Consider the following 23,597-nt stretch of genomic DNA (forward strand, 5'->3'; position numbering starts at 1 on the left):
GCAGGCACTGTGCTGCGTGCCGCAGTCTTCTGCTCCATGGCACCAGTAGCTCTAGGTGGGCTTCTGCAGTGAGGTGGGTCCTGAGGCTGTGGTACCCACGTGTCCAGTGGTGGATCCCGGCCACAGGGATATGGGGACACGGACACGGGGCTGGGTGAGTGGCGTGGCCCCGCTGCCACCTGTGCTGGGTGAGGAGCGGGGCAAGGGCACTTCACGGTTAACGGCCCGGTGGGGAAATGGGAATTTTCTTCCTGTATTGGATGCAGCCTCTGACCTGAAAACAACCAATCCAGCCTCTCCTGGACGCGGAGCACGCACAGGCGTGCAAATGCGAGATGACAGCCCATGGCACACCAATATGGTTACCAGCTGTCCGGCCGCCATGGGCCGTGCTGTCCTGGACACAGGTGCAGCCGGGGAGGGGATGCAGGTGGGGGCAGGGAGGGGCGGGCGGGGGCACACTGCCCATTGCCACGGGCTGAGCATCCACACCGCCCCCACATCTCGAGGGGCCCCTGGCAGCCGTGCCCCCGGCTGCACAGCAGCCTCATGAAAAGCTCTGATTCTGGAGAGCAGCCATTGTTTGTGCACCTCCCTTAATTCCTGGGCTAACTTCTTCCTCCCATCCCCTCGCAGCATCTCCCTGCTTGGTCTCTGAGCTGCGGGACCCGCGGTGGGGGTGGTGGAACCCCATGCTGGGGCTTTGCCATGTCTCTCCTCTTCAGATCAAGCAACTCTTTGTAAATCTAAATTAATAAGCTTGCCCGGCTATAGACAGAGGAACACGTACTGTATCTTGTCTTTGTCGATCAATGCATTATATCATCCCATAAAACTGATTAAAAAGCAGAGCAGTTCATCTCGCCAGGTTCCACGTCTCAACATTATAAATTTCATATTATGGTTAATGATTGTCAGTGCAGACGGAGTACATGCAAGCTGATCAGTATTGTAGTTTATAATTAATTATTGAAGTGTTGCTGCAGAGGACACCAAGGAGGGGGTGGCTGCTGATTAGCAATTTGTTCTCTCTAAAACACCGAAGGAGCGATGGGAATGGTGTGTGCCTGGCACTGCTGGCAGAGGGGTGGCTGCTGGCACACAGAGCTCCGCTGGGACCAGCACCACCGCTGCGTGCATGTGGCCCTGTGGCAGTGGGCGGTTGGCCATGGTGCATGCTGAGCCCATTCCCCAGCCCTGCGTGAGTGGTGCCACATTTGTGCCCGAGGCCCAGGGCTCTGCTCCGCAGCCCCACAGCCCCGGCCCTGTCTCACCGCTGTGTGCTCTTCCCACAGCTGGCACCGGTTTTTATCCAGAGATGGGAAAGGCAGAAATTCTGCAGGAGAGGAAAAAAAACAACCCCAAAGTTCCATTAAAGGCGAACTACCATTGGCAAGTGTGCACTGTAATTGGATTAGGTCTTTATCAGATCTTCCCATTTGCGGAGGCGTGAGCAGTCCCGGGGCTGCGCAGAGTCAATCAGCGAGGCCGGGGGGGGCCGTCTGCTCCTCCGCGGGGGTGCCGGCTGATCGAGGGGATTTAGCTTTTATTGACTAATAATAATGTTTTACAAAGGGAGAAGCGGGGCCCTGCGCCAAAGGAAAGTGTCTGAGCTCGCAGAGCGACTGGCTCACAGCGGCGGTTTGTGTTTGTTTATTTTCCATTCCCGGGTTTATCACGGTGCTGATTTCAATCCCCCAGCAGCGAAGCAATGAGAAGCACCAAACTGGAATGCAAACGGCCACGTTTCCCCAGAAGACGGTTTTCTGTGTGAGTGAAAGCTTCCAAATGGCATGGTGGGAGGGCAGCGCTCGGAAAGGGGCATCTGCAGCGCCCGACTGCAGAGCAGCGCGTCCCCGCATCCCCAGCCCTTCGAGCAGCCCAGTGTGTGAGAACGTATGGTAAAAGGATATTAAAGCCTAGGACAAGATTGACATGGAAATATAGTGTTTAAATATTTTCTCTCAGAAACCCAGATGCTTAACAGTTTGTAGTACAGACAAATTTTATCATTTTAGAAAGAATTAGCTTTGAAACGTTCTTTGTGTGTACCCACTGGGTTAACACATGGGTCAGCAAGGCAGCAGGTCATGGTACTAGTGTTCATGGTACCCCCACTCATGCCACTGCCGTGCTGCAGGCTGGGGCAGGGACGGGACTGTGAGCACACGGCTCCCCACGGTCCTCCTATCCCCTTGTGCCGCTGGGACGAGTGTGGAGTCCCCGCTCCACCCCACATGGAGCTGCCCCAGCCCCAGGCATGGGGACGGGGATGGCCGGAACAGGGCCAGGATGGGGTCAGGATGGGGCTGTGGCACTGTGTGCGCATGCTGTGCGGTGCCGGAGGGCTGCAGGCAGCGGCCTCAAGGTGGCACGCTGGGAGTGGGAACCACGCTGCAGAACAAAGGCGGCTGCGTGCAGCCCAGCCTGCAGCTCATCCTGCCGCTCATCCTGCACCTCACCCCACAGCTCACCCTGCAGCTCACCCTGCAGCTCACCCTGCAGCCCCAGCCTGGCCCCAGCTGCAGAGCCAGCACCTGCTCTGGGCAGGAACACGGTGCAACGCTGACAGCCAAACCCCATGGTTATCTGGATGGTGTCATCGCAGATGAGCAGCATGAAAAGGAGCTGTCCGTGCACGAGGAATTGGGTGACTCTGTAGCACCCGTGCTGGGGCACTGGCATGTGCTTTCCTGCTGGTGCCAGCGTTAGTCCCACATCATTCCCTCCTGTGCACACATCGGTGCAACGTGCTGGCTGCTGGTGGGGCCGTGAGCGGTGCGCACTCTCAGGCAGAGGTGGCACAGCTCCAGGCAGAGCTCCCAGGCTGTCTGTGTCATCAGCGCTCGCATGGCCCCGTGGTGGCAAAGTTTTGCCCATCTCATTTGGTGCCAACCCGCGCCTGCGGCCGCCCGCACCATGCCAGCTGTGTGCCTGCTCCATGCCGGGGCTGTCCTGCAATTACTGCGTGCTGGGGGGAGCTGCTTGGTGCTGCTGCCTTGACATTGAGACCTAAATTTGCCATAAAACCAAATGGATGCATACACCCACATTTCTGAGGCTTTTAGTTCAGCAACAAGTGAATCCATCAAAGCCCAGCACCTAATTTAATAGCAATAATGAAAGGTGTGCGTCACTATTAATTTAAGCACTTCAACATTAGCCTTGCACTTAGAAACCAGCAAGGCAGAGCTATTTACAAATGAATGTACCGGGGCAATAAATTGAAAGTACTGGTTTGACCTGCGGTGGCTGCTTTTTCATTTATACTCAGATACATTTCTATAGAGGAATTTACTCCCGTCTCTTTAGCGAGGCCTCCCTAATTAAGTTGAAGTGGCAGTGGAAGTGTGGCAGTAAGTGTAGAAAGAAGCGGCTAAAAATGTATTTAATTCATTATAAATAATCTTTGATACCAGAAGGTTGGATAAAGGTTTGCAGTATCAGAGCAGGCTGCCGAGGAGGCCAAGGAGATTGCTCGTGAGCAGCAAAAGCATTTGCATGGCTGGGTTTGACCTCGTCACACCGAGGGAAGGAGCTGCGGGTGGAAGGGGGGGCTGCCGGCACCAGAGCTGGCAGTGGGACGGGTGGGGGCTGCAGCGTGGGGTGCCGGCTCTCTGCTGCGCGTGCCCCCGGGATGATAACGTATGTTAAGAGGAAGGTGTATGTCACCCACATTAAAGGAGTTTAATGCGCTCGGAGTCACATTATTGTACCCTTGTAGAATACATTATCTGTCATGCTGCCTTTACAGGCTGTCACCTCGCAGAAAGGCTACAGTGTTCCTGGAAACCATTATCAGACTGATGATATGATCAAAATTGGAGCGAGCTGCGTGGTGGGGGCTGCGGGGCAGCACCGCGGCGGCCGGGGCTCTCTGTGCTGCGCTGCAGCGCTGTGGGATGGGGCTGCCAGGGCTGGCAGGTCGGGGTGGGGGATGGGGACGCATCACCACGGGACCCCTCGGACAGAGCTCAGCTCCGAGGCCGTGCCCTGGGTGGCTCAGCACTGCTCAGAGCGGCACCGGCCGGAATGTGGCGGGAACTGGTGAGCGTCGGCCTCTAAATACCGCCCTTCCCTTTCGCTGTCAGGTAAAATTAAAAAAAAAGGAGCCTGCTTTTTTTGGAGTGTAATCTTCCGCCTGCGACAAGAAGACGCGTAAACTGATAAATTGCAGATTAAACGAGTGCCACACTCCACTCCAGTCCCCGGCTGTTAATTCCCCTGTTGTGCAATTCCCGGCTTTCAGGGCCTGTCAATTCCACCTAATCGCAGGCGGCACTAAAACACCCTGCCCTGACAGCCCGGGCCGCCAGCCCCCCGCTCCTCACTCAGGTGGATTGCATGCATCACTTATGCACAAATCAGCAATATGCCAGCGGGGAGGAATTATGTCGGATGACAGCCCCGACACGCGGTGCAGATTGCAGAGCGCGTGGCCGCAGCCGCCTTGACAGATTGCGGTGCACGGCTGCGCTGGTGCGGGAGTGGCTCTGGGACGCAACCGGCCCTTCTGTGCTGCGCCGGGCCACGGTGCCATGGGCACCTCGTGTGTGGGCAGTGCCCAGCCCCACAGCACGGGTCAGCAGGCACGGTAGTGCTGCTCGTGGGGCTGTTCTGCTGCTTGTAGAGCTGTCCTGGGGCGCAGGGCAGAGCCCAGAGCGGGTGCAGGAGGTGCTGGGCCCGGTCTGGCCGTGGGCTGGGGGTGGCTCTGTGTGCCCCAACGCCCGGCCATGCGTTAGCATTTAGATCGCCTCAGAAGTTTAAATTGACGACAACCTTGCAGTTGCTCATTAATAATTGCTTCATTACTTTATGTGATCTCATTCTCCTGACAATAATGGTATTTGCTGGTGTATTTCTAATCATCTGGCCTCTCAGCTCCCTCACCGAGCCCCAAACTCCTCAGTGTGAAGCCCACTCAGAGGCAGTGTGTCCCTGCCCAGTGCCAGCACAGCTCCCGCAGGGCATTGGTGTCACTCTGTGTCGGGGTGGCCACTGCCAGCCCCACGGAGCTGCTTCCCTCCGCGCACTGCGGGCACGAGGTCTCACCTCCCCAAGGCCGGGACCCCAGCTCTGCTCCCTGCCCTGGTGCTGTTCCTCGGGATCCGGCGGCAGCGCCCTGAGCTCTCTGCTCGCACTGGGCACACCGGGCACCGCTCCGTGCCATGGCGCAGTGGCACAGACTGACCCTGTGCTCCCACCCGGGGCGTTAAAAATCTGCTGTGACTTGTCAGAAAAATGAATAAATGAGCGCATTATTTTTTCATTTTGGAGCTCAGCATCTGTTTGTCTAATCAAGAAAGAGAACTGGGAAAGTCAACCAGGGCTGACGCACACATTTTATTTAACTTTTCCTCTGTCAAAGGAGTTTAAATGTGTAATGAACAGGCCATGGTGATTTGAAATATAATCCCATTACTCTGATGAGATTACCAAGGCTGTGAGAGTTCACAAATCATACTTAGGGTTTTTAGAGCGAGCAGCACCCCGCTGAGGGCTTTCTCCCTCTTTTGCGTTGGAGTAGAGGTGTGGTGTGGCACCGTGTGCAGCCCCGGTTTGTGGCCCTGCCCTCCCGTGCCCATTGCTAGAGGCAGAGCTGGCCCAGCTCTGAGCAGTGGGGCCGCAGTGCTGCCCAACACAGCCCCGCACCACCACCCCCGGCCTCGCCCTGTCCCCGTGCTGCAGTGGCCGCCCCGGGACATGATTTAAGGAGCATTAATTTTAGCAGCAACGGCGCCCAACACCACTGCCGCCATGGCAGCGCGCTTTCCTGAAATTCATGGGCCCATTACAAACATGTCTCCATAAATAACTCCCCCCATTAATCTCAGGGCTGCACCCAGGGCGGCGCGATGGCTTCTGCCCACTCGTCCCTGGCGTGGGGTGGGAGCAGCACGCTCCATGCAGAGCCCAGCCCCGGCCACACTGCCACGGATGTTCCCAGCCCGCTGCGCTCTCTCCTGGCCAACCCCTCTGGAGCCCTCAGGGAGCTCCATGCCCACCTGGGGCACAATGCTGCTGCTGGGTGCACCCGCAGCCCTGCACCAACCCCGGGTGTGCAGGGCCCATTCCCAGCGCATGGCCCTTCCGCGCCTGCGGAACTTAGGGCTCCTGGAATGGCTGGAAGGAAGAGCAGCTGAAGAGCCTTCCATTTTTATCTAATTTGAAAGTAGATACAGAAATGCATCATTCCAGTTTGAAACAGAAGCTTAATTGGCTGCATCAGGTGAAGAGGCTTCTGGCACAAAGCAGATTTTGCACATACATTATGTATCGCTTGAAGTAACCCCTGGCCACTGCTCAGCCCAGGGCTGTGCCAGCACAACACAGATGTTGCAGCACTGCAGCTTGAAAGCCGCTCCATTCCTTTGCACATCTCCTGGAGCAGCACTCAGCCTCAGCAGCCTCCCAGGGCCCCGTGCTGCCGCAGGTAGAGCTGCAGTGCACAGGAGCGCAGGGCTGCTTCGCAGGAAGAGAAAATGTAGACAACCTCCAACAGAGACTGGTGCACTTCAGGGAGAAGTATCCCTGCTCGGCAGCCAGCAGCCACCCTCTCTGCTGAAGCCCAGTAACACGGCATGGAAGGAACAGCTTGCTTCCCTGACCCAGTTGAATGCCCATCTGAATCAATTAAATCTACAACTACCGGGGAAAGACCAGCCGGGATGGCTCTGCGCTCAGCTGCGCACAGATTGCAGCCAGGAGCCCCGCTTTGACTCTTGCAGCAAGCACCAAGCAGTGGAAATGTGTTCTCTGCACCATGTTTTCTGGTCTGGATTTTGAAAGTAAATTCATTTCTTCAGTGTGATCGAGTGTCTTGGAGCAAGCAGACTCAGCCCCAGCCCCCTCGAGCTGCCCCGACCCCACCTGGTGCTGTGTGCTCAGTGGCAGTGGGTGCAGGTACGACGCAGCCCGGCCCGGCAGGGGAGCCTGCACCCACCAGCACTACGGCAGCACGGAGCGGGGAGGGCTTTTACTGTGATGGACTTAAGGTTTCACTGAAAGCAGAGCACTGCACCTACTGAATATCTCCTGAGAATGAGTAAACATGGCAACAGCGCTACGGCCACGAGAAGCTGGAGACGGACGTTGTTCCTGACACCAAAGTAGGGAACAATTTTAGTTGAAAAGAACTGAAACTGGGTGGCAAAAGCACATTCACATAACAACTTTAATGTTAAATAGTTCACAAAGCTGAATAAAGGAATAATTTACATTGCATTATTTGAAAGGTCTTCCTCCATTGCATCTGTGCTGCAATTGTGCATACAAAATACTTAAAAATGAAATATTGTACTATAAAATACGGTTTCTCTTGTTTATCCTTCGCAAACAGAAACTGTGGAAGACGTCACACAGAGACCGCACGGCCCCGGGGGGCGGCACTCGTGTGCTTCCAAAACTGAACCTTTAAAAACAGAGAACTTAAATGTAACAGACAGCTGACACGGAGCCCCCGCTGCCGTCCCGCTATCCCTACGCTGCGCATTAAGGCTCAGAGCGTTTTTTGTACAAAAGCAAGGTAGGACGCTGCTGGAGGCGGTGCTGAGGCAGCAGCTGGGAGGACGCACAGCCCCACACAGCCCCACACAGCCCTGCAGAGCCTGCCACAGCCCCACACAGCCCACGCTGCCGGCCGGGCTCCGAGCAGCTCCGTGGGTACGTGCTCGGTACAAACCCGCGGCCGCAGCGCAGGGCTCCAGCATCAGCAGCTTACACAGATTTGTGAAAGACACCTCTGGTGAGTGGAACCAAAATGCAGCTCTGGTTCCCTGAAATCCCATCCACGTGTTCCCTGATATGTTAAAGACAGACAAGGCCAGCACGGTTACAAGTCCCAGTACAAAGCAGGTCTCTGTTTTTATTCCTAGAGAACAATGGTAAGGAGGAGGGGCACCCCCAGCACCAGGTGCCAGCCATGGCCCCAGCGCTGGGCTGCGCTCTCCTCGGGCTGCAGACGCTGCCTCGGTGCTGGCTGCAGGAAGCGCCTTCCACAGAAGGGATGCAAAGCTGAGGTGCACAGTTACAGAAACCTGTTTCGAAAAGAATGAAGCAAAAAAGACCTGAACTGCCTCAGCGCTCCCCCACCAGTCGCTCCCTGCGATGGCTGCTGCTCCTGGCTCACAGTTGCCTCCCGCACGTCAGCAACAGAAGCGTAACCATCTGGGACTGCAGCCTCCCCCCAAAAGAACCGTGCATCAGATGGACCTTGAAAAAGATTACATCTGTTTATTAATAGTAAAAATGGATACATTTGTCCTACATTTTGTTTTTAGAAATTTGATCATGTCACAAGCAATACCTGTGTGTACGTGGGTGTATTACAGATGTATATAATTTATTTTAACCAGGCTGTGAAATAATATGTAATCACATCTCTTCTTGTGATTGTACATAATACAGTAATTAAATGATGCCAGTCTACGTCATTCTCTTATTTCTAATCAAAGGAACCTGAAGCGTAACAGTCTTCTTTCCGGCTGATATGGCTCTTTATTTGTGTCACAGGGGAGACCTCCCCTCACCAAGGAGGGATCATCTTGCAGCCGTGAGATGGGATCGTGCCCATTTCGTCCCCGGCTGCTCCTGCCGTCGGCAGCTGGAGCACTGCCGCTCTGCCCCGGCCGCGGGCGGCCCCTGCCCCGAGCACGGCGGTCAGGCTCTGTTTGAGGCCCGGCGCTACTGCTGTCCCGATTTCTTCTCCTTCTGGAAGCTAAAGCTTGTTCTCCTGTTCAGTTTTCTTTGTTTCTGAGCAAAATATTCTGCTCTGGCCGTACTTGCTCGCGACTCCAGAATATAGTTAACCTGCAAGACACGACAGGATTTCATTGCAGCGGTGCTTTGGCACGTGGCCCCGGGAGGGCACGGACCCTCACACCTCCAGTGGGGCATCAGGAAAAGGGCAAAACCACGGCGGGAGCGGCGCTCTGAGCGGGGCATCCCCAGCTCTGCCCCATCCCCAAGTCCGGGCAGGAGGGGCCGAGCAGCTCTGCCCCCGACGCAGCACATCCTGCCGGCCGCAGTGCCGCTCTGCTGCAGTAATGGGCTTCAATAAAAGATTTTATCAGCTTTAATAAAAATAATACTTCCATTATGATGTTTGCATACTCAGCTAATCTCAGAGTTTCCCCGTGTTTTGGCACATTTTACTTGATGAAAGCATTTTTAAATGATATTTAACAAGCCTGCTATTCCCTAAATTTATTATCTCCAGTGCTTTGTGATAATCACATAGATAATTTTAATGGAAGGTTAATGCAAGAATCAAAAAGATAAAAATGCCCTTTGGTCCGCCATTAGCTGGTTAATATGCTGTGGCTTAAAACTTGCACGATTTTATGCACTGTAGAGTGTTTCACTTTCATTGCATATTACGGCTTAAGGCGTAGAAATATAGGGAGTTTTCATGGTCAATAAAGCCTCGGTGTCTTGCACTTGATCATGTAAAAAGCCTAATTTGAAAAGTCTGATTTCTCTACATCTCTTAATGCCGGCAGAACTGAAAATAAACTGGTAACTCACACACAAAACCAGGAAGCGTTTTGTATAAACAATTTGCAAGGTAAGAAAAAAAAGTTCTGTTTGGTAATATTTGTCCCCTGAATATTCTCATTACTCAAAACAAAACTTTCTTCAGCCTTCTTGTGCGAGCAGCCTGGCTCTGCCACGCGCTCCGGAGACTCCACAGATGAAGTGGGAGCAAAAGAGCTTGGCCCGCCGGCCTGAGAGCCAAGGAAGAAGGCAGCACGCGCCTCGGCCGCCAGCAACAGCATCGCAGCGGGTCAGTCATCCAGCAGTGCTCTGGACTTCACACAGCAAAGCAAACACAACGGACGGATTCCTAAAATTACTATTTTTTTTGATTTTGAACTCATATGAGATATTAGATCATAGAAAATTAAGTTTAATCTTCCAATTTGTTTCAGGAAGTAGATCAATACGTGCATCAATGAGCCACGGGAAAAGCACGCAATTCTGGGTGAGCACCGGGGGAGGAAGCGGTCCTGCTGCCGCACTCGGCGCTGCCCTGGCCCAGCTCCGCTCCGCTCGAGCTGCACCGACACCGCACAGCCCTGTGCGCTCCTTCCTGACCGAAACCCAGCGCGGGGAGCGCGGCGGCAAACAGGTGGAGTCCTGCATGTCTGCTGGGAGTGAGAAGAGCTCGAGCAGCTGAGGCACCCGAGCGCTCCGCAGGCGCTGCGCCGTGCCCGTATTTCAGCTCCTCCCGAAGACTTTCATGTCTAACAAGTGGTACGACACTCAGAATTTTGGGTCACGTTAAAATTTAATACCCACCTTCAGTACAATTTCATTGACAGTAGCAGCATCCGATTCAAAGTACAGGTGTTTGTAGTCATGATTGCTTAGATATGTAAGTTTAAATATTGCATGACCTGCAAAGATAAGAAAAAAGGTTCAGAATATTCCTCTAAAGTTTTCCGCGGAGCTGTGTGCCTGACAGAAGCAAAACACAGATGGTGATCTTAGCATACCATCAGCACAACAGAAGGGAGCAATGAAACGCTGACAGGCTTCTCGTGTCATTTCAATTTAAGGCAAGTGGTGGCTTACAGGAGCAGCTGAACTCTTTCAATAAAGTTCATTTTCCCATCACATCCCCGCTGCAGGAAACGCAAAGATCTATCAAAGGGCTGGTTAGCTCGCAGCCAGCCCACGGCCAGAGCGGTCGCACCGCCACGCTGCAGCAGCTCACCTTGCAATTCATTGTGTAACTGGCACACATAGAACATAAGTGTTATATTTAAGAGAAAAGGCCAATTAACCCCAGAATTATTATAAAATCCTCTCCCTGAAACAACACCCAGACCTACTCTGTTGCTAAGGCAAAGGAAGATGTCACTGTAAAATACAAAAGGATATAGCAACGGTACGAGGAAACCAGGCACCTCTCCCTGCCAGCAGAACAATCAAAACCTCCTGCAGAACCGTGGTTGTGGTCTGCGCAGCGCTCTGCTGGCAAGCCTCCCCACTGCTCAGACCCCAGCAGAGGGTGGCAGTGACTGCTGGCCCCAGTGTGGTGGAGCTGGGGCCGCCGTGGGCAGCGGTGCTGGAGCAGCTGCAGGGGGTGGGGGTGCAGCACACAGCTGTTGCAAAGCACGTCGGGAGGCAGCACGCCCCTCACCCGCATGGGCATCTGCGGCTTCAGGGCTAAAATTAAGCACATTCCATACATTGCTCTTTTCCATCAGTTGTTAGAGAGTGCATTGGTTCAAAGGCCAAAGTTAGCAGTCCATAAAGTAACAGCCACGTTACTGTAAATTCACATCTTTCCTGCAGGAAAGCTACTTCAAAATCTTATTTACATGATCTAATTCAGCAGATTTCCAAAAAGTGACTGATATACGCTCCAGAGCTGAGGCCAGAAAATCTGAGGTGCGCATATTTTATTGTGGCACGTTAATTAAACACCATTATGATGCACTAAACTGGAAAATAAATTCTATATTGGAAAATCGGCTAATAATAACAATTAAAAACCCCTTTAAATCACTCGACAAAGACACCTCTCGGCACTACACGCACAGGACTCCCAGCCACACCAGTCAGGGCAGAGGTTTCTGTGCTTGGTGCTGGCACTTTGCTTGGTGGCTCCCCAGTGTGCGGATCAGCCGCAGAGCACGGCCCGGCCGTGGGCTGACACCTCCCAGTGCCCTCCTGGGCCGGGCGAGCAGGCCGGGTGCACGGTGCTGTGTGCAGTGCTGTGAGCAGGCCAGGTGCACGCTGTGTGGTGCTGCTCTGCTGTGCTGCGGGCAGCCCCTGCCTTGTGGGCAGAGGGCAGCGTGCTGACTGCCTGCTTCTCAGCCACGCATCACCAGGGGGAGGTGGGGCACGGAGCCACAGAGTGAGAGATTAACTCAAAAATTAAGGGAGACCACAGCTTTTGTCATGCCCGACGAAGGAACCCTCCCAGGATCCCCATCTTTCCTTTAAAGCAGTGATTTACTCCTCCTTCCCAGCAGAAGCAGTTACGCAGCTGACAGAGGCAGAACACAGAAGTTCATTTCCAACACTTGTTTTAGGATTGTATCGAGTCAGCTGTTTTGAAGACAGAGCTACAGATGCCAACACCAATTCTGCTGCATCCCACGGCAGGAGGCAGAGATCACCCCGCTGCTGTCCCTCCTGCAGCCAGCAGCCGGCACCAACCTGTGCCAGGGCAGCATCCCTGTGTCCCCACGTCCCCGTGACCCCACGTCCCTGCCCAGCCCAGCAGCTGCTCTGCCCTGGCCCCTGGGTCGGACTGCCCCGCAGTGCCCCAGCGTGGAGCGGGACGAGCCCCGCACCCGGCAGGTGGTGTAGTGGAAAGAGGCTAAAGAGACTTTTCTTTAGAAAGCTCCATTACAGCATTATGTTTATGTGCTCCCGCATCCACATTGCACTATTTACAGCATGAAATATTAGTTCATTGAAATCATAACTGGCACTTTGCTCTGCTACTGTTCCAGCCAGATAGAATTTATGAATTGTGAGATTGATTTCCATTTCCAAGAGTGCTTAAATATGTGATGTACCACTTTCCAATAGAGCACCACCTCTGACAATTCAGAGATCAATAGGAACTTCAGTGGTTTTAAATTTCCATACAAGAATATCTGGCAGCAAACAGCAGTGGTTGCTACCGTACATGACGGCAGAGTTAAAACAAATGCAGATCTTGTAGCAGCGACGTCACCACCATGACTCCTGCACGAGCAGCATGTCCTCAGTCTGTGCTGGGAACACAGCCGCTCAGCTCCAGCAGCTGTCAGCAGGACCACAGACAGGTTACGCATGTCACCTGTGCCAGGCGGCTGAAGGCAAAAGGAGACTGAACAGGGACGTATTAACACCTTGCAATCAGATTTTACTGGCTGCACATTGGAAAATATGGATTATTTTCAACTATATTTATCTGCTAAAACATTTAACGAAAGAAACAGGTTTTCAGACGCCGCCAGGCACACAGAAGTAGCACTGCAGCCGGCAGGACAGATGCCCAGCAGCACGGCCACGCACACCTCCACTGCTCAGGGCTGCACCCCCATTTTCCTTACGACATTTGGGGAAGCGGAGCTCGTCCCAACTGCACATCACCCACCCAGATTCATTGATCTTGTGTCAATACGAGGCCAAGGAAAAATTCTGCTGCAATTTGTTTTCCAAAAGTTCAGGAATAGTTTGTATTCTACCTCTTCCATCACCTCCAAATTCAGAGGGTATCAAAAGTCTTTATCTCCTAGTGCCAGTCTTTAAAACTGTGTGCACTGAATTAAATCGCTAATTAGATGATGAAAAGAATATTCATGAATTGAACAAAACAGAAAACAGACATGGGGAAATGCAGATTTATGTTAATTTTTCAATATACCTTGATGACTGTTTTGTCATTAGGGGGCCACAAGGCATAAGTCAACAATTAAGAGTTATTAAGGCTGAACAAGAACACTCGCGGTTTCCTTGTGGGACATGGTGTGGCTGCTGGGGACGCGGCGCGGCCTTGGCAGCGGTGGAGGCAGGCCTGGGATTGGGCCTACCTGATGGGAGCCACGCTCAGCTGGACCAGGGCTCTCCTCCACAGACAGTGACTGCCGTCACTATGGATGAAACCCTGACCCCACCAACATCGATGGGAAAAATGCTGAGCACAGACTGCACACGGTGCACCTGACAGATCTCCAGAACACGGCACTGCTTGTATGGGAAGAAATGACACAAACGTTCAGAGCAGGAAGGTGCAGCCCTGCCGGCCCCCCGTGTCTGAAGAACACTCTTCCCACAGCTTGAGTCTGCATGTTCTGCTATGGGCTTCCAAAAGGTGTTGCTATTAGTGGATGTCTTGTTTCCAGATGTCCATAAAGAGCCCACTGTCCAGTTACGGTAACGATTCACACATCTGGATTTTTTTTTCTAAAGCCCTTTGTTTTTCCATTGAATTTTTACCAAAGGCAGAATAAAGATTTTTTGCAAGAATGCTGAAAATCAATGGGGGAAACTCAGGGTTGCCCCAAACCTCTCACCAGCAACCTTGTTTTGGAAAAAAGATGATAAATAAATCAAAATGCACTAAGCAGTGTATCCACATGGCAATCGCCTCCTTCATTGCGTCTGCACCTCATCAATCACGCTATTGTCTGCTTGAAAGGCGAGCCTTGTAAATGTCATATCCACTCAAGCCCAAGGAGAAGCGAATCAAAATGCAGCAAGGAGTTTTAATTGGATAGTGTAATTAAACTAAAAAACCCCAGCAGAATAGCTTTGACAGAATAGATGAAGACCCCTTTTAATAGGGCTACAAAACATATTTGTTAAAAGGATGAGGCAATGCACGCTCCTGATTGAGCTCCAGAGGACTTTGATGCAGGCTTCTCAGCAGCGGGTGCACTCAGAGGGCTGCAGCCACGTGTGCGTAGGGCCAGGAGCGCCCTGCCCTGCCTGCCCTGCCCTGCCTCCCCAGGCTGAGTGCTGCTGGGCTCCGACAGCTCAGACCCTTGCCAGCCCCACGCTGGCTGCAATGACCGGGGTGCAGTCCAGAGCTGTGACAGAGGTGGGAAATGCGATGAGGCCGAGTGCCATGTGCGCTTTGCTCTCTTCCCTCTGAGGCATTTTGCTGCTCTGCAAACCACATGTCTGCATGCATTTGGACTCACTTCTTTCTGACGCACACTTTGAGGCTTCTTTCACTCCAAGCCTGAAGTATTGGTAATATTTTCTCTGCTGAATCTATTTTTTACCCTTTGAGCAGAATCTGTGATTAGGCTTCTGTCATGTATGACTTTTCCTCTATTATTTCAGAGACCGCATTACTCACAGCAGGAGCATTAATATTGGGAACTACCACGCAGTATTTTGTGCACCATTTGCACAGCGCCCGGGTAATTGCTGCCTCTTTGCTCCGGCCCCACTGCAGGGCCTCGAACAACCGCGCAACATCTTTATTGGAGCTCCCCGAGCAGCGGGAACCTGCCCCTCCCCAACGTGCTCTGCGCGTTTTTAGTCCTTTCACAACCCCGTAAAGAATTCATTAAATTAGTACTACCCAACATGCATAATCTGGAGGAACTTGATACTGAATTAAAACATCAAATACCTTTAGCTTTAAATGAAAACTACATAAAAGCATTTCAGCCATCACTTTGGCTATCACTTACAGCCAGTATGAATACTGCTAGAAAAGCTATTTTCGCGCAGATGTGGAATTCAATGGGAAAGACTGACTCGTGTAGCAACATCAATCAAAACGTCGGCTCTGCTGGCAGCTCTCGACAGTAAGGTGGGTTCAGAGGTCACGGGATAAAGAAAAAGCCAAGCTCTGGTTCAGCTCCAATATCTCCTCGCTGGAAGTCTTGCGATGGTGCCTACCCCCTCTGTACCGGGCGGCTTTCATTAATCTTCTTGCCATCTTTTTTAACTAGTCATGCAGAACCGCTCGATAGCGAGACATATAATGGGGAGGCCCTGTGCCTATTACCAGGTTAACACTCTGTTAAGCCCCAGTGCAACAATGGAATAAGAATTTAAAGGAAATCTTAAGCTGCAGGGTGCAAAGAAGGCAATTAAATTACAAACCGAAGTTACCGATGTACTCCGTGACCTACAGAACACCTTTGTTTAGACTACCTTCATATTAAGGCTGTTTTGACCAAGTACTTGAGACGTATCTGCCTTCCTAAGAGGAAAAACAAACAAAACAGAAGAAAAATGGTCACAGAGAACGTTTTGTTCAGTGTTTCAAGTAAATTATCAAATAAATCCAGTTTCTGCACTTGTCATAAAACACGTAATGGAGAAAAAAATATTTATTTTGAAAATGTAAGTCTGCCCAAGTGGTTGGTGTCAGTGGCAGCGGATGGCCTGCTCCCTGCGCTGCCTGCCCCGAGCGCTGCCCCGAGCTCTGCCCCGAGCCCATCAATGCAGCGGTCACAGCATGAGCGCAGGGTGCTGAGTAGCAAAGGCAGTGGTTAGTGACACTGAAGTTTATCCTTTGTCCAAATAATGTAAGAGACATTAACAGAATCAGATTTCCTTTAAATTACACTATTGCAAAAGGATATAATTGTATTAAACGTATTATGTTGCTTCCTTAAGACTTTATATTATGTACACTTAATTGAGATACAAAGCTCTTTTCAGCTATAAAAATGACAACTACTTTATTAAGGTTTAAATCTTATTTCTCAATGATAGGATGCTTCCTTTCGAGATTCAAAACATTGAGAATCTCTCGTGATAATCAGACTGAACCTGATTTAAACGAGCAGTTTATACACAGTGTTTCCATGTTCTAATGGCATTTGATCGAGCCAGCAGGGCCATTACCCCTTCTCTCTGTCTAAATTCAGGGAGTCTGATTTAATTTACAAATAAAAATTCAAATGCTAACCTGGGCTACTACAAGGGCAAACAAAAATCATCAGCCGTTCCTGCCTCTGATACCCACACTAATGGCAAATTAGATACCAAAGCTTTCTGTTGTCATCTCCCGTTTTCACCGAGCGCAGCTCCGAGTTCTGCTGACTTACAGGAAAGGGAAGCCCCGCTCCTACCAGAACGGCTCCCGGCCCGCCCGCGAACATTCGCGGCACGGGATCTTGGTTGTCAGGGCCTTTAACACACAAGGGACACTAAAGCTCGACTGTATGAACCTGTCACTGCAGATAAAACTTCAGCTGAAAGCAAGCAAACCATCCCCACTACATTTATATACAGTTTCTGTTTTTACATTTCCATAGAAAAGTACCAGTAAAAACCCTGACATCCCTTCAGTCTACGGAAAGTAAGAGCTAACTGAATTCCACACTGCGTTCGTTACGGGCTGCAGCAGAACCCACGGCGCGCAGCCCTTAGCGGCCACCCCTGCAGGCTCCCGGGAGCCCCGCGCCGCTCACACGTCAGCGCAGCAAAGCGTCCCCAGCTTCCACCCGGCCCCGCTGCTCACGGCTGGGAACGCAGGCGCTCTATGAAACCACGCGCTGCGTTCTGCCGGTGTAACCGCGCCAGCCCTGCGACGTGCGCAGAGCACTGCAGAAAGACGAAATGGAGCGTGTTCGTGTTACAGGAGATAAAAACACGGAAACAAAATATACTGCAGAACTCAAGCACCTTATCTTCACTCAGCCTCTCTTTCTTTCCAATAATTCATTCAAGGAAGATCCAGGAATAATTTTTGATGCAAACTCTGCTACAAACATATATCACTCTGCTGATAAAAATCACAGACAAAACTTGTGAAATACAGTGAGTTTCATTCCTTTATGCTACTAAAATAACTTTTTTCCATTTAAAATTCAAGAGATACTGATCTGCTGTTAAGAGTTCCCCCAAATGCATCATTCTGACATGTCACACTAAAAGTCTCTTCTACTGACCTAAAATAATGGCTTTTGGAGCATCTTTGGTGAGTCTGGAAGAGGCCAGTGGATTTCAGGGGGGAATTATTTTCTCCTTTTGAAACTACGTTGAACGCTTATTTAACATGAAAATCTTATGGATGGCCACATGAAAATGCGAAAATAAAAATGCAGTATCATTAAGATTGCCTTTGTCATAACCTGCCAGAATCCTCTCAAAAGCAATCACGGCTCCCCATTTCCGGGTCTCTACTCAAAGGTGCAGCCATTCCAGCACTGCACTTCCTTTGGTTAGGAATTCCATCCCTTGTTTCCCCCTGGGTTAGCAGTTTGCTCTGTTTGGGTACAAGTGTCATCTGCAGAGGCACAGGCGCTGCCGCAGGGCCACCCAGCCCCATCCCACCAGGACACAGCCCTGGAGATGCTCAGGGACAGCTTGAAGTCTCAGCTGGGGGTGCTAAAAGGAGTGTGAGCTGGAAACCTTGACTTTCAGGGCTGGATTGTTGGCACGATTATATCACCACAAATATCTACATTTGAAATTAAATGCGGCTACAAACCCAGAGGTGTTAATGTATTCACAAGTGAAAACTACACCTTTAGCAACAAAACTGGTCTGACGTGCAGCTGAACACTACACAGTCGGGTATTTAAAAGTACCACGGACTCTGCTACAGCCTTTGCTGTCAGCTAGCTGTTACAGAGATGTGCTGGATGCCATCTCTCGGAGCTCTGCAAAGACAACTGTTACGCACTCGGACTGCCTGGTCACCAGGGATGTCTCCCCTCAGGCTCACACCTTCCCAAGTACCATAAAAACTTGCTGGGAGACGGGAAAGGGAGACAGCGACTGGAGCAAGAACATGGAATTAGGAAGGAGTAATGAAGGGGAGAAGGATATAGTTCAATAATTGCTGATAAAATCTGTGGCAGCTATAAATTTACTCTTCCAAAAGAATTCAACAGATCATTACCTCTGTAAATATGTATCACATAATTCTCTCTCTCTGTCACCTTGCAGATAAGTACTTAATATTTAGCATCTCTACCCTGCAAAAGCCCAGGCATAATAAAATCCTGCCGCGTTTCTGAACCGGTGTTACTTTTTGGCAGTGGATAGTTACATTTCGTTGCCACCCGGAGACGCTGTCCCATTCCCCTAGGGTCTATTTTGTGCTTTTTACAACGAATTTCAGGAATACGGACTCTCATTACTCCACGGACACAATAAGCACAAGCACTGAGCTCCCTGGTGGCAGCAGGCTCTGCCCTCTGCCCGCTGACCCCTCCATACAGAGCCCTTCGGCCGCTGCCCGGGCTGAATCAAAGCTCTGCTGGCCCTGCAGCCACAACGGAAGCAAATTCAGACTGCGATGATACTCACTGCATGTCTGAGATCCTCATTGGTGTCTGAGGAATTGTTCAAAGCCTTTCCAGATGTTAAGAAGTTCAAAAATATCACAAAGACGTGGAAACGGGTATGTGACTCCTGAGCTGCAGCCTACCCAGCCACTCCTTGCTGCGGCGCTACCGGCGCCCACGGGCAGCGGGCAGGAAGCTCTGAACGACGCCACTGGCCACAAGCAGCATTAAAAGGACACTCATAAAACGTGTATCTGTTTGCATTACGTTCTCTACAACAGAATCAAGTCAGATTAAAAACATCCTATAATGAATAAAATACACCTATAAAAGGAAAGGACACGGCAGCAATAATTCTCTAGGCATCTAGCACACAGAGAGAGGGAGAGGAGAGAGAACATAAATAAAAAGGACTACTCACTTGGGCTCTTTTCTTCCACAAGGTCACAGGCACAGAGGAGTTCAGAATCGATTGAAATGGGTTTCTGCTTAATCCAAAACTTAGTGCTGGCCTTCTGATTAGTAACAGGGTCTATCTCTACCTTGTCTCCAGAAATACCTGAGATGAGAAAGAATAGAGAGCCACAATAGTGATCTGTTTAAGTGATTTCATATCAGCCATTTGACACACTTTATAAATCTTAAATAGGATGAAAGTATATTGCCCTTCTGGGCTTTTTGAAAGCACGGGAGCTTTTGAAACCAAAAGCAAACGATTATCAAAGTGCATTGATAATCTGTATTTTATTCTCCTGCCTTGCTGGGAAATAAGCATACCAATGAGAAGAAAATACCACAGGAAAATTTCTTCTCAGCGCACACAGAGCTCTTCTGGAAGCAGTAGCTACATGAACTGCAAGATCTATACAAAGATACTGCTGCGTTTTCAGTCGTCACTATTATATGTGAGAGACACTATCACACAACGTCACTACTACACCTCCTGGGCAGCATACATACGAGATATTCTGTAGGAGGACAACACGGGTTTCAGTATTACCAAAGCGCTCTTTGTGGTGAGCAGACAGCCACGAACAAAGGCGCCCAGCCCCAGAGATCCCGCGCGTTCTCATGCCGCTCCTGGCCCCGCGCATCCTGCCCGGGCTGCGTTCCCACCGCACGCGGGCGCGTGCCTCCACGCACAGCGTCCTGCTGCAGGCCGCTGGGGACGGGGTGCAGAACACCCCCACGCTATTATCCCTCCGCACGACCCCGAGCTCCTGGCAGCAGTGTTTGTGCAGCAGGACGCTAACGGGGAGCTGGAGCCCACCCGGGGTGCTCGCTGCATTTACTGCAGGCTTTGCCATGGCGCTGCTGGGCAGGAGCTCGCTGTTCGGTGTCTGCTGACGGATGGAGCAAACTTCTCAGTCTCTTAAAGTCACGGCTTACAGGTGAAGCCCATGGTAGAGCAGAAAAAAGGAAGCAGCAGAGGACGAAGAGCAAATGAAGTTCAGATAACTCTCGCAGCTTCGGAAGACTTAAAGGAGCTGATTATAAAACCTGTAAGAGGTGTGACCAAACAAGCGTCGGATGCCACAGTCGTAACTGTCTCAACCCTCAAAAACAAAGTCAATGCTTCTTAAAGTAAAGTGACTGCCATACAACTTGCGAACCACCTTTGTCAGTGTTTTATGCACCCAAAACAAAAGCACACATAGCAAGCAATGCGCGCTCGCAGCAGCCGTTCGCCGCTGTCCTTTCCACTAAACAGGGTAACCTTCACTTTACCCCTGGCTGCTGAGACAGGTGCTAACAATGCCACCGACTCCCTCCCCACTTCTATTAATCCAAGAATGCACTTTGTCATTAAGCATACGTCGCATCAAAGATATCACATTTCAATTAAGCACTGTATCAAGAGTCCAATTAATACAAGGACTGTTAGAACTAGGTAATGGGAGCAGGCTGACACTCTGTCAGGAGCCCGCTTTGTTTTGTAATGTAATTTTGGATACATTAATTAAAATCAGTTTTGTTATTTCACAGTAATCGATTATTCAAAATGGTATTTCCTGTAGCTTAATCAAAATATGTGAAATTGATGACATAAGTTCTTATTTTCTCCCTGAAAAAAAAGTCAAGGCAAGTTCCCAAAATAAAAGTGCAAATTCTTTTAGAAAAAGTCACTCCCGAAAATATCCTTTAAAAATTTCACGGCATGGTCCTGCAACTTCAGCATTCACAGTCAGTCAATATTGTTAACGTACCTTGTTAATTTGATAGGATTTGTCAGGTAACTCCACTGGAAAATTATATAAAACTGTTCCAGATGAACAGATGATAGTGACATGAATTAAAGTGATAGAACAATAGTGGAATATAAACCAGAAATGACACCCAAAGTGGCTGTTGATTTATTGCCATCCTGAGTTTGGTTCTGGGCTTCCATGTATATTAGTGCTACAAATCTGGGTCCATTTAGCAGAGAGATGCTCATACATACATCACCAGCTCCTGCTCCAAGCCAAGGTCACTCCCCATTGCATCAATCTTTTCAGCAGAGGCTACTTCACCAAGCATGGATTTTGTAACCGTCTCAGATGTAACAGACTTCCTCCTCTTTCATCTTTTTTTTATCATGTAAAATACACTTTAACTTCTATTATTTTTATCTGCAAATTGTTGCTGTATACTTCATCCATTATTTCTGTATCTCAACATCACTGGCTTAAGCTCACACACATCCAAAGAGCACATTGACAAAGAATGCTGTCTTTTTTGTGTTATTGTTCTCGCAATCTGTGCGCTTTGAAACCTAAAATCAAAACAGTATTATGTATGTGGCTTCTACAGTCTCTATCACAGCACAAATTTATTATACTCAGAAAATAAGCGAGAACACCTCTTCTGCGATTTTTTAATTCATTCAATTTAGCAAAAGAAATGTCACTGCTGCAGTACTCCAGTAACACTGTTCTACTCTCGCTCCCCTTGCGGGTCTGCGATCCCCCTGCCCCACTGGGATGCTTTCTGGCAGCAGTTTTCCAAGACAATACGCTTCTTTCCGTTTTGCTAACACGGTACACAAGCAAATTTGTCTTGTGCCTTCACAACGCGACCGCACCTTTCTAAAAATGTTGGGAGCACTGCTGTACGTGCATTACAATCTACCATTAGCTAAGGCACACAAACCTAGCCTTTAAGCTGCCGGGGCTACCGCTTCCAGCTATAACAAAAACACTGCTCACGAGGTGCTCATTCCTCCCCTCCTCATTTGCATCTCCTTTTTCCGCCAAGAAGAACTATGCACGATGTAAAGATGACCGAGCTGACCCCAATATTTTCAGTAAATCCTGTGTCAGATTCAGTGACCAGTTTTCAGACAGCTAAAAACATTTCAAAAAGTACCACTGTGCAAACACTAATCCACAGACACAGCTCACACTCTGGCTACCTGCCCCACACAAGTGAAGTAAGATGCAGCATGGGATCTATGCAAATAACATAAATACTTGCATGTACTTATACACCCTTTCACATTCAGCCGATGGAACTGGGGCTCTCCCCAAAACCACAAGGGCATTTCCACGCGGTCACCACGCCGCTTCCCAGCGAGGTGCATGGCCGTCCTGTGCTGCCATCGGACCCGCGTCGCTGTCAGACCACCAATGCTGCCAACAAGGAGCAATGCAGTGGCTTCAGAATCTCTAGAAAAGCCGTCGCTTTGCTGTGGCTGCTCCATAAAACCGATGACACATACAGATGCTACAGAGAAAAGCCTTAGGGACTGACCACTAACTGATTGCTAAGCCAAGAAGGAATTTCTGCAAAACCATAGCTACTCATTACAGATTAAAAGAGAAAGTCTTTTTTTTAATACTTCAGATTGCATGGAGCAGTCTGTCTCTTGGAGACAATTAACGCATTAGCACTCAGCATCACTAGTGCAAATAACACCTCAGTGCTGCTTCTACCAGCATTGCTCCTTTAACATCGCAAAGACATTCAGCAGAAAAAAAACAGCACTACACAATTATTTTGAGCTCATTTGGAGGCTTTGCCGCTGCCTGTTTGCCCAGACTGTGAGTACCTCACCAAGCCTTCTTGGATTTTTAAACTGTAATCAGAATATAAAAATCCCATTGTCAGTGTGCTGCCGACAGAAAGCATACACGTCCACGGAGCGATATGAAAGGGAAATGTTATGGTCCTTATGCTACTGGGCAGGGTCAGCTCCCTCGCTACGAAACAAGTTACACCACTTGTTCCATTTAACAGCTATTCTCCCTTACCCGTTTATCTGTAGCTATCTGTCGTGACCTCTTCGGGCTCTCATTTCAGACAGATTCCAGATACGGGGAGTCAAACTTCACTGGAAGCAAACTCTCGCTCCCAGACAGTTTGCTCAAAAGCAGAGAGCATGCCCAGCGCTGTCCTGCTCCAGCACCAGCCTATCAGTCCTTCCTCAACAAGACAGCTCAGAACCACCAAGAAAGCCTCTCCTGTACAAATTTTAGAGACATATGCTTTTATAACATGCTTAAGGATGGAAGAGTGAAGAGATTGTAAAGACAACAATACAGAGAATGCTAGCGCTTAAATTTAACAATTCTACTGAATTGTCAAGAATAAATGTGTTTTGTAAACATCGCAGCCCCTAATATTTTGCCACTGAATCATTTCTTTATGGATGATATTTGCAGGAATGTCACAGGTCACCCACCAACGCATCATTAATCAAATTTCCACAATTTAAACACAAAGTTAAAAACCAATTCAATCATTTTAAAACAGTAATGGGGCTTTGATAATTCAAGATTCTGTCATTCCTTGGCCTTCAGGTTTTCAAAACCATTCAGAAAGCGAAGAAGGACAATACAACACCTTTAGAAGACGCTAGCTGTATTTTGTTTCACTTCAAATTTCTACTTGGTTGTTAAAATC

General features: G+C 49.9%; 1 protein-coding gene across 2 annotated transcripts in view; it reads right to left on the minus strand.

Moving 5' to 3' along the window:
* Window positions 8,209–23,597, minus strand: part of MAPKAP1 (mitogen-activated protein kinase associated protein 1) — an 84,849-nt gene continuing 69,460 nt past the window's right edge. For both annotated transcript variants that reach the window (XM_021414023.1, XM_021414022.1), the window contains 3 exons: window positions 19,135–19,272; window positions 10,300–10,397; window positions 8,209–8,808 (listed from right to left, as the gene is read on the minus strand). In XM_021414023.1, coding sequence (XP_021269698.1) covers window positions 8,683–8,808; window positions 10,300–10,397; window positions 19,135–19,272 — 362 coding nt within the window. In that variant the 3' untranslated portion in view covers window positions 8,209–8,682. The remainder of the gene's footprint in view (window positions 8,809–10,299; window positions 10,398–19,134; window positions 19,273–23,597) is intronic.

Source organism: Numida meleagris, chromosome 16, assembly GCF_002078875.1.
Source record: "Numida meleagris isolate 19003 breed g44 Domestic line chromosome 16, NumMel1.0, whole genome shotgun sequence".
NCBI lineage: Eukaryota > Metazoa > Chordata > Aves > Galliformes > Numididae > Numida > Numida meleagris.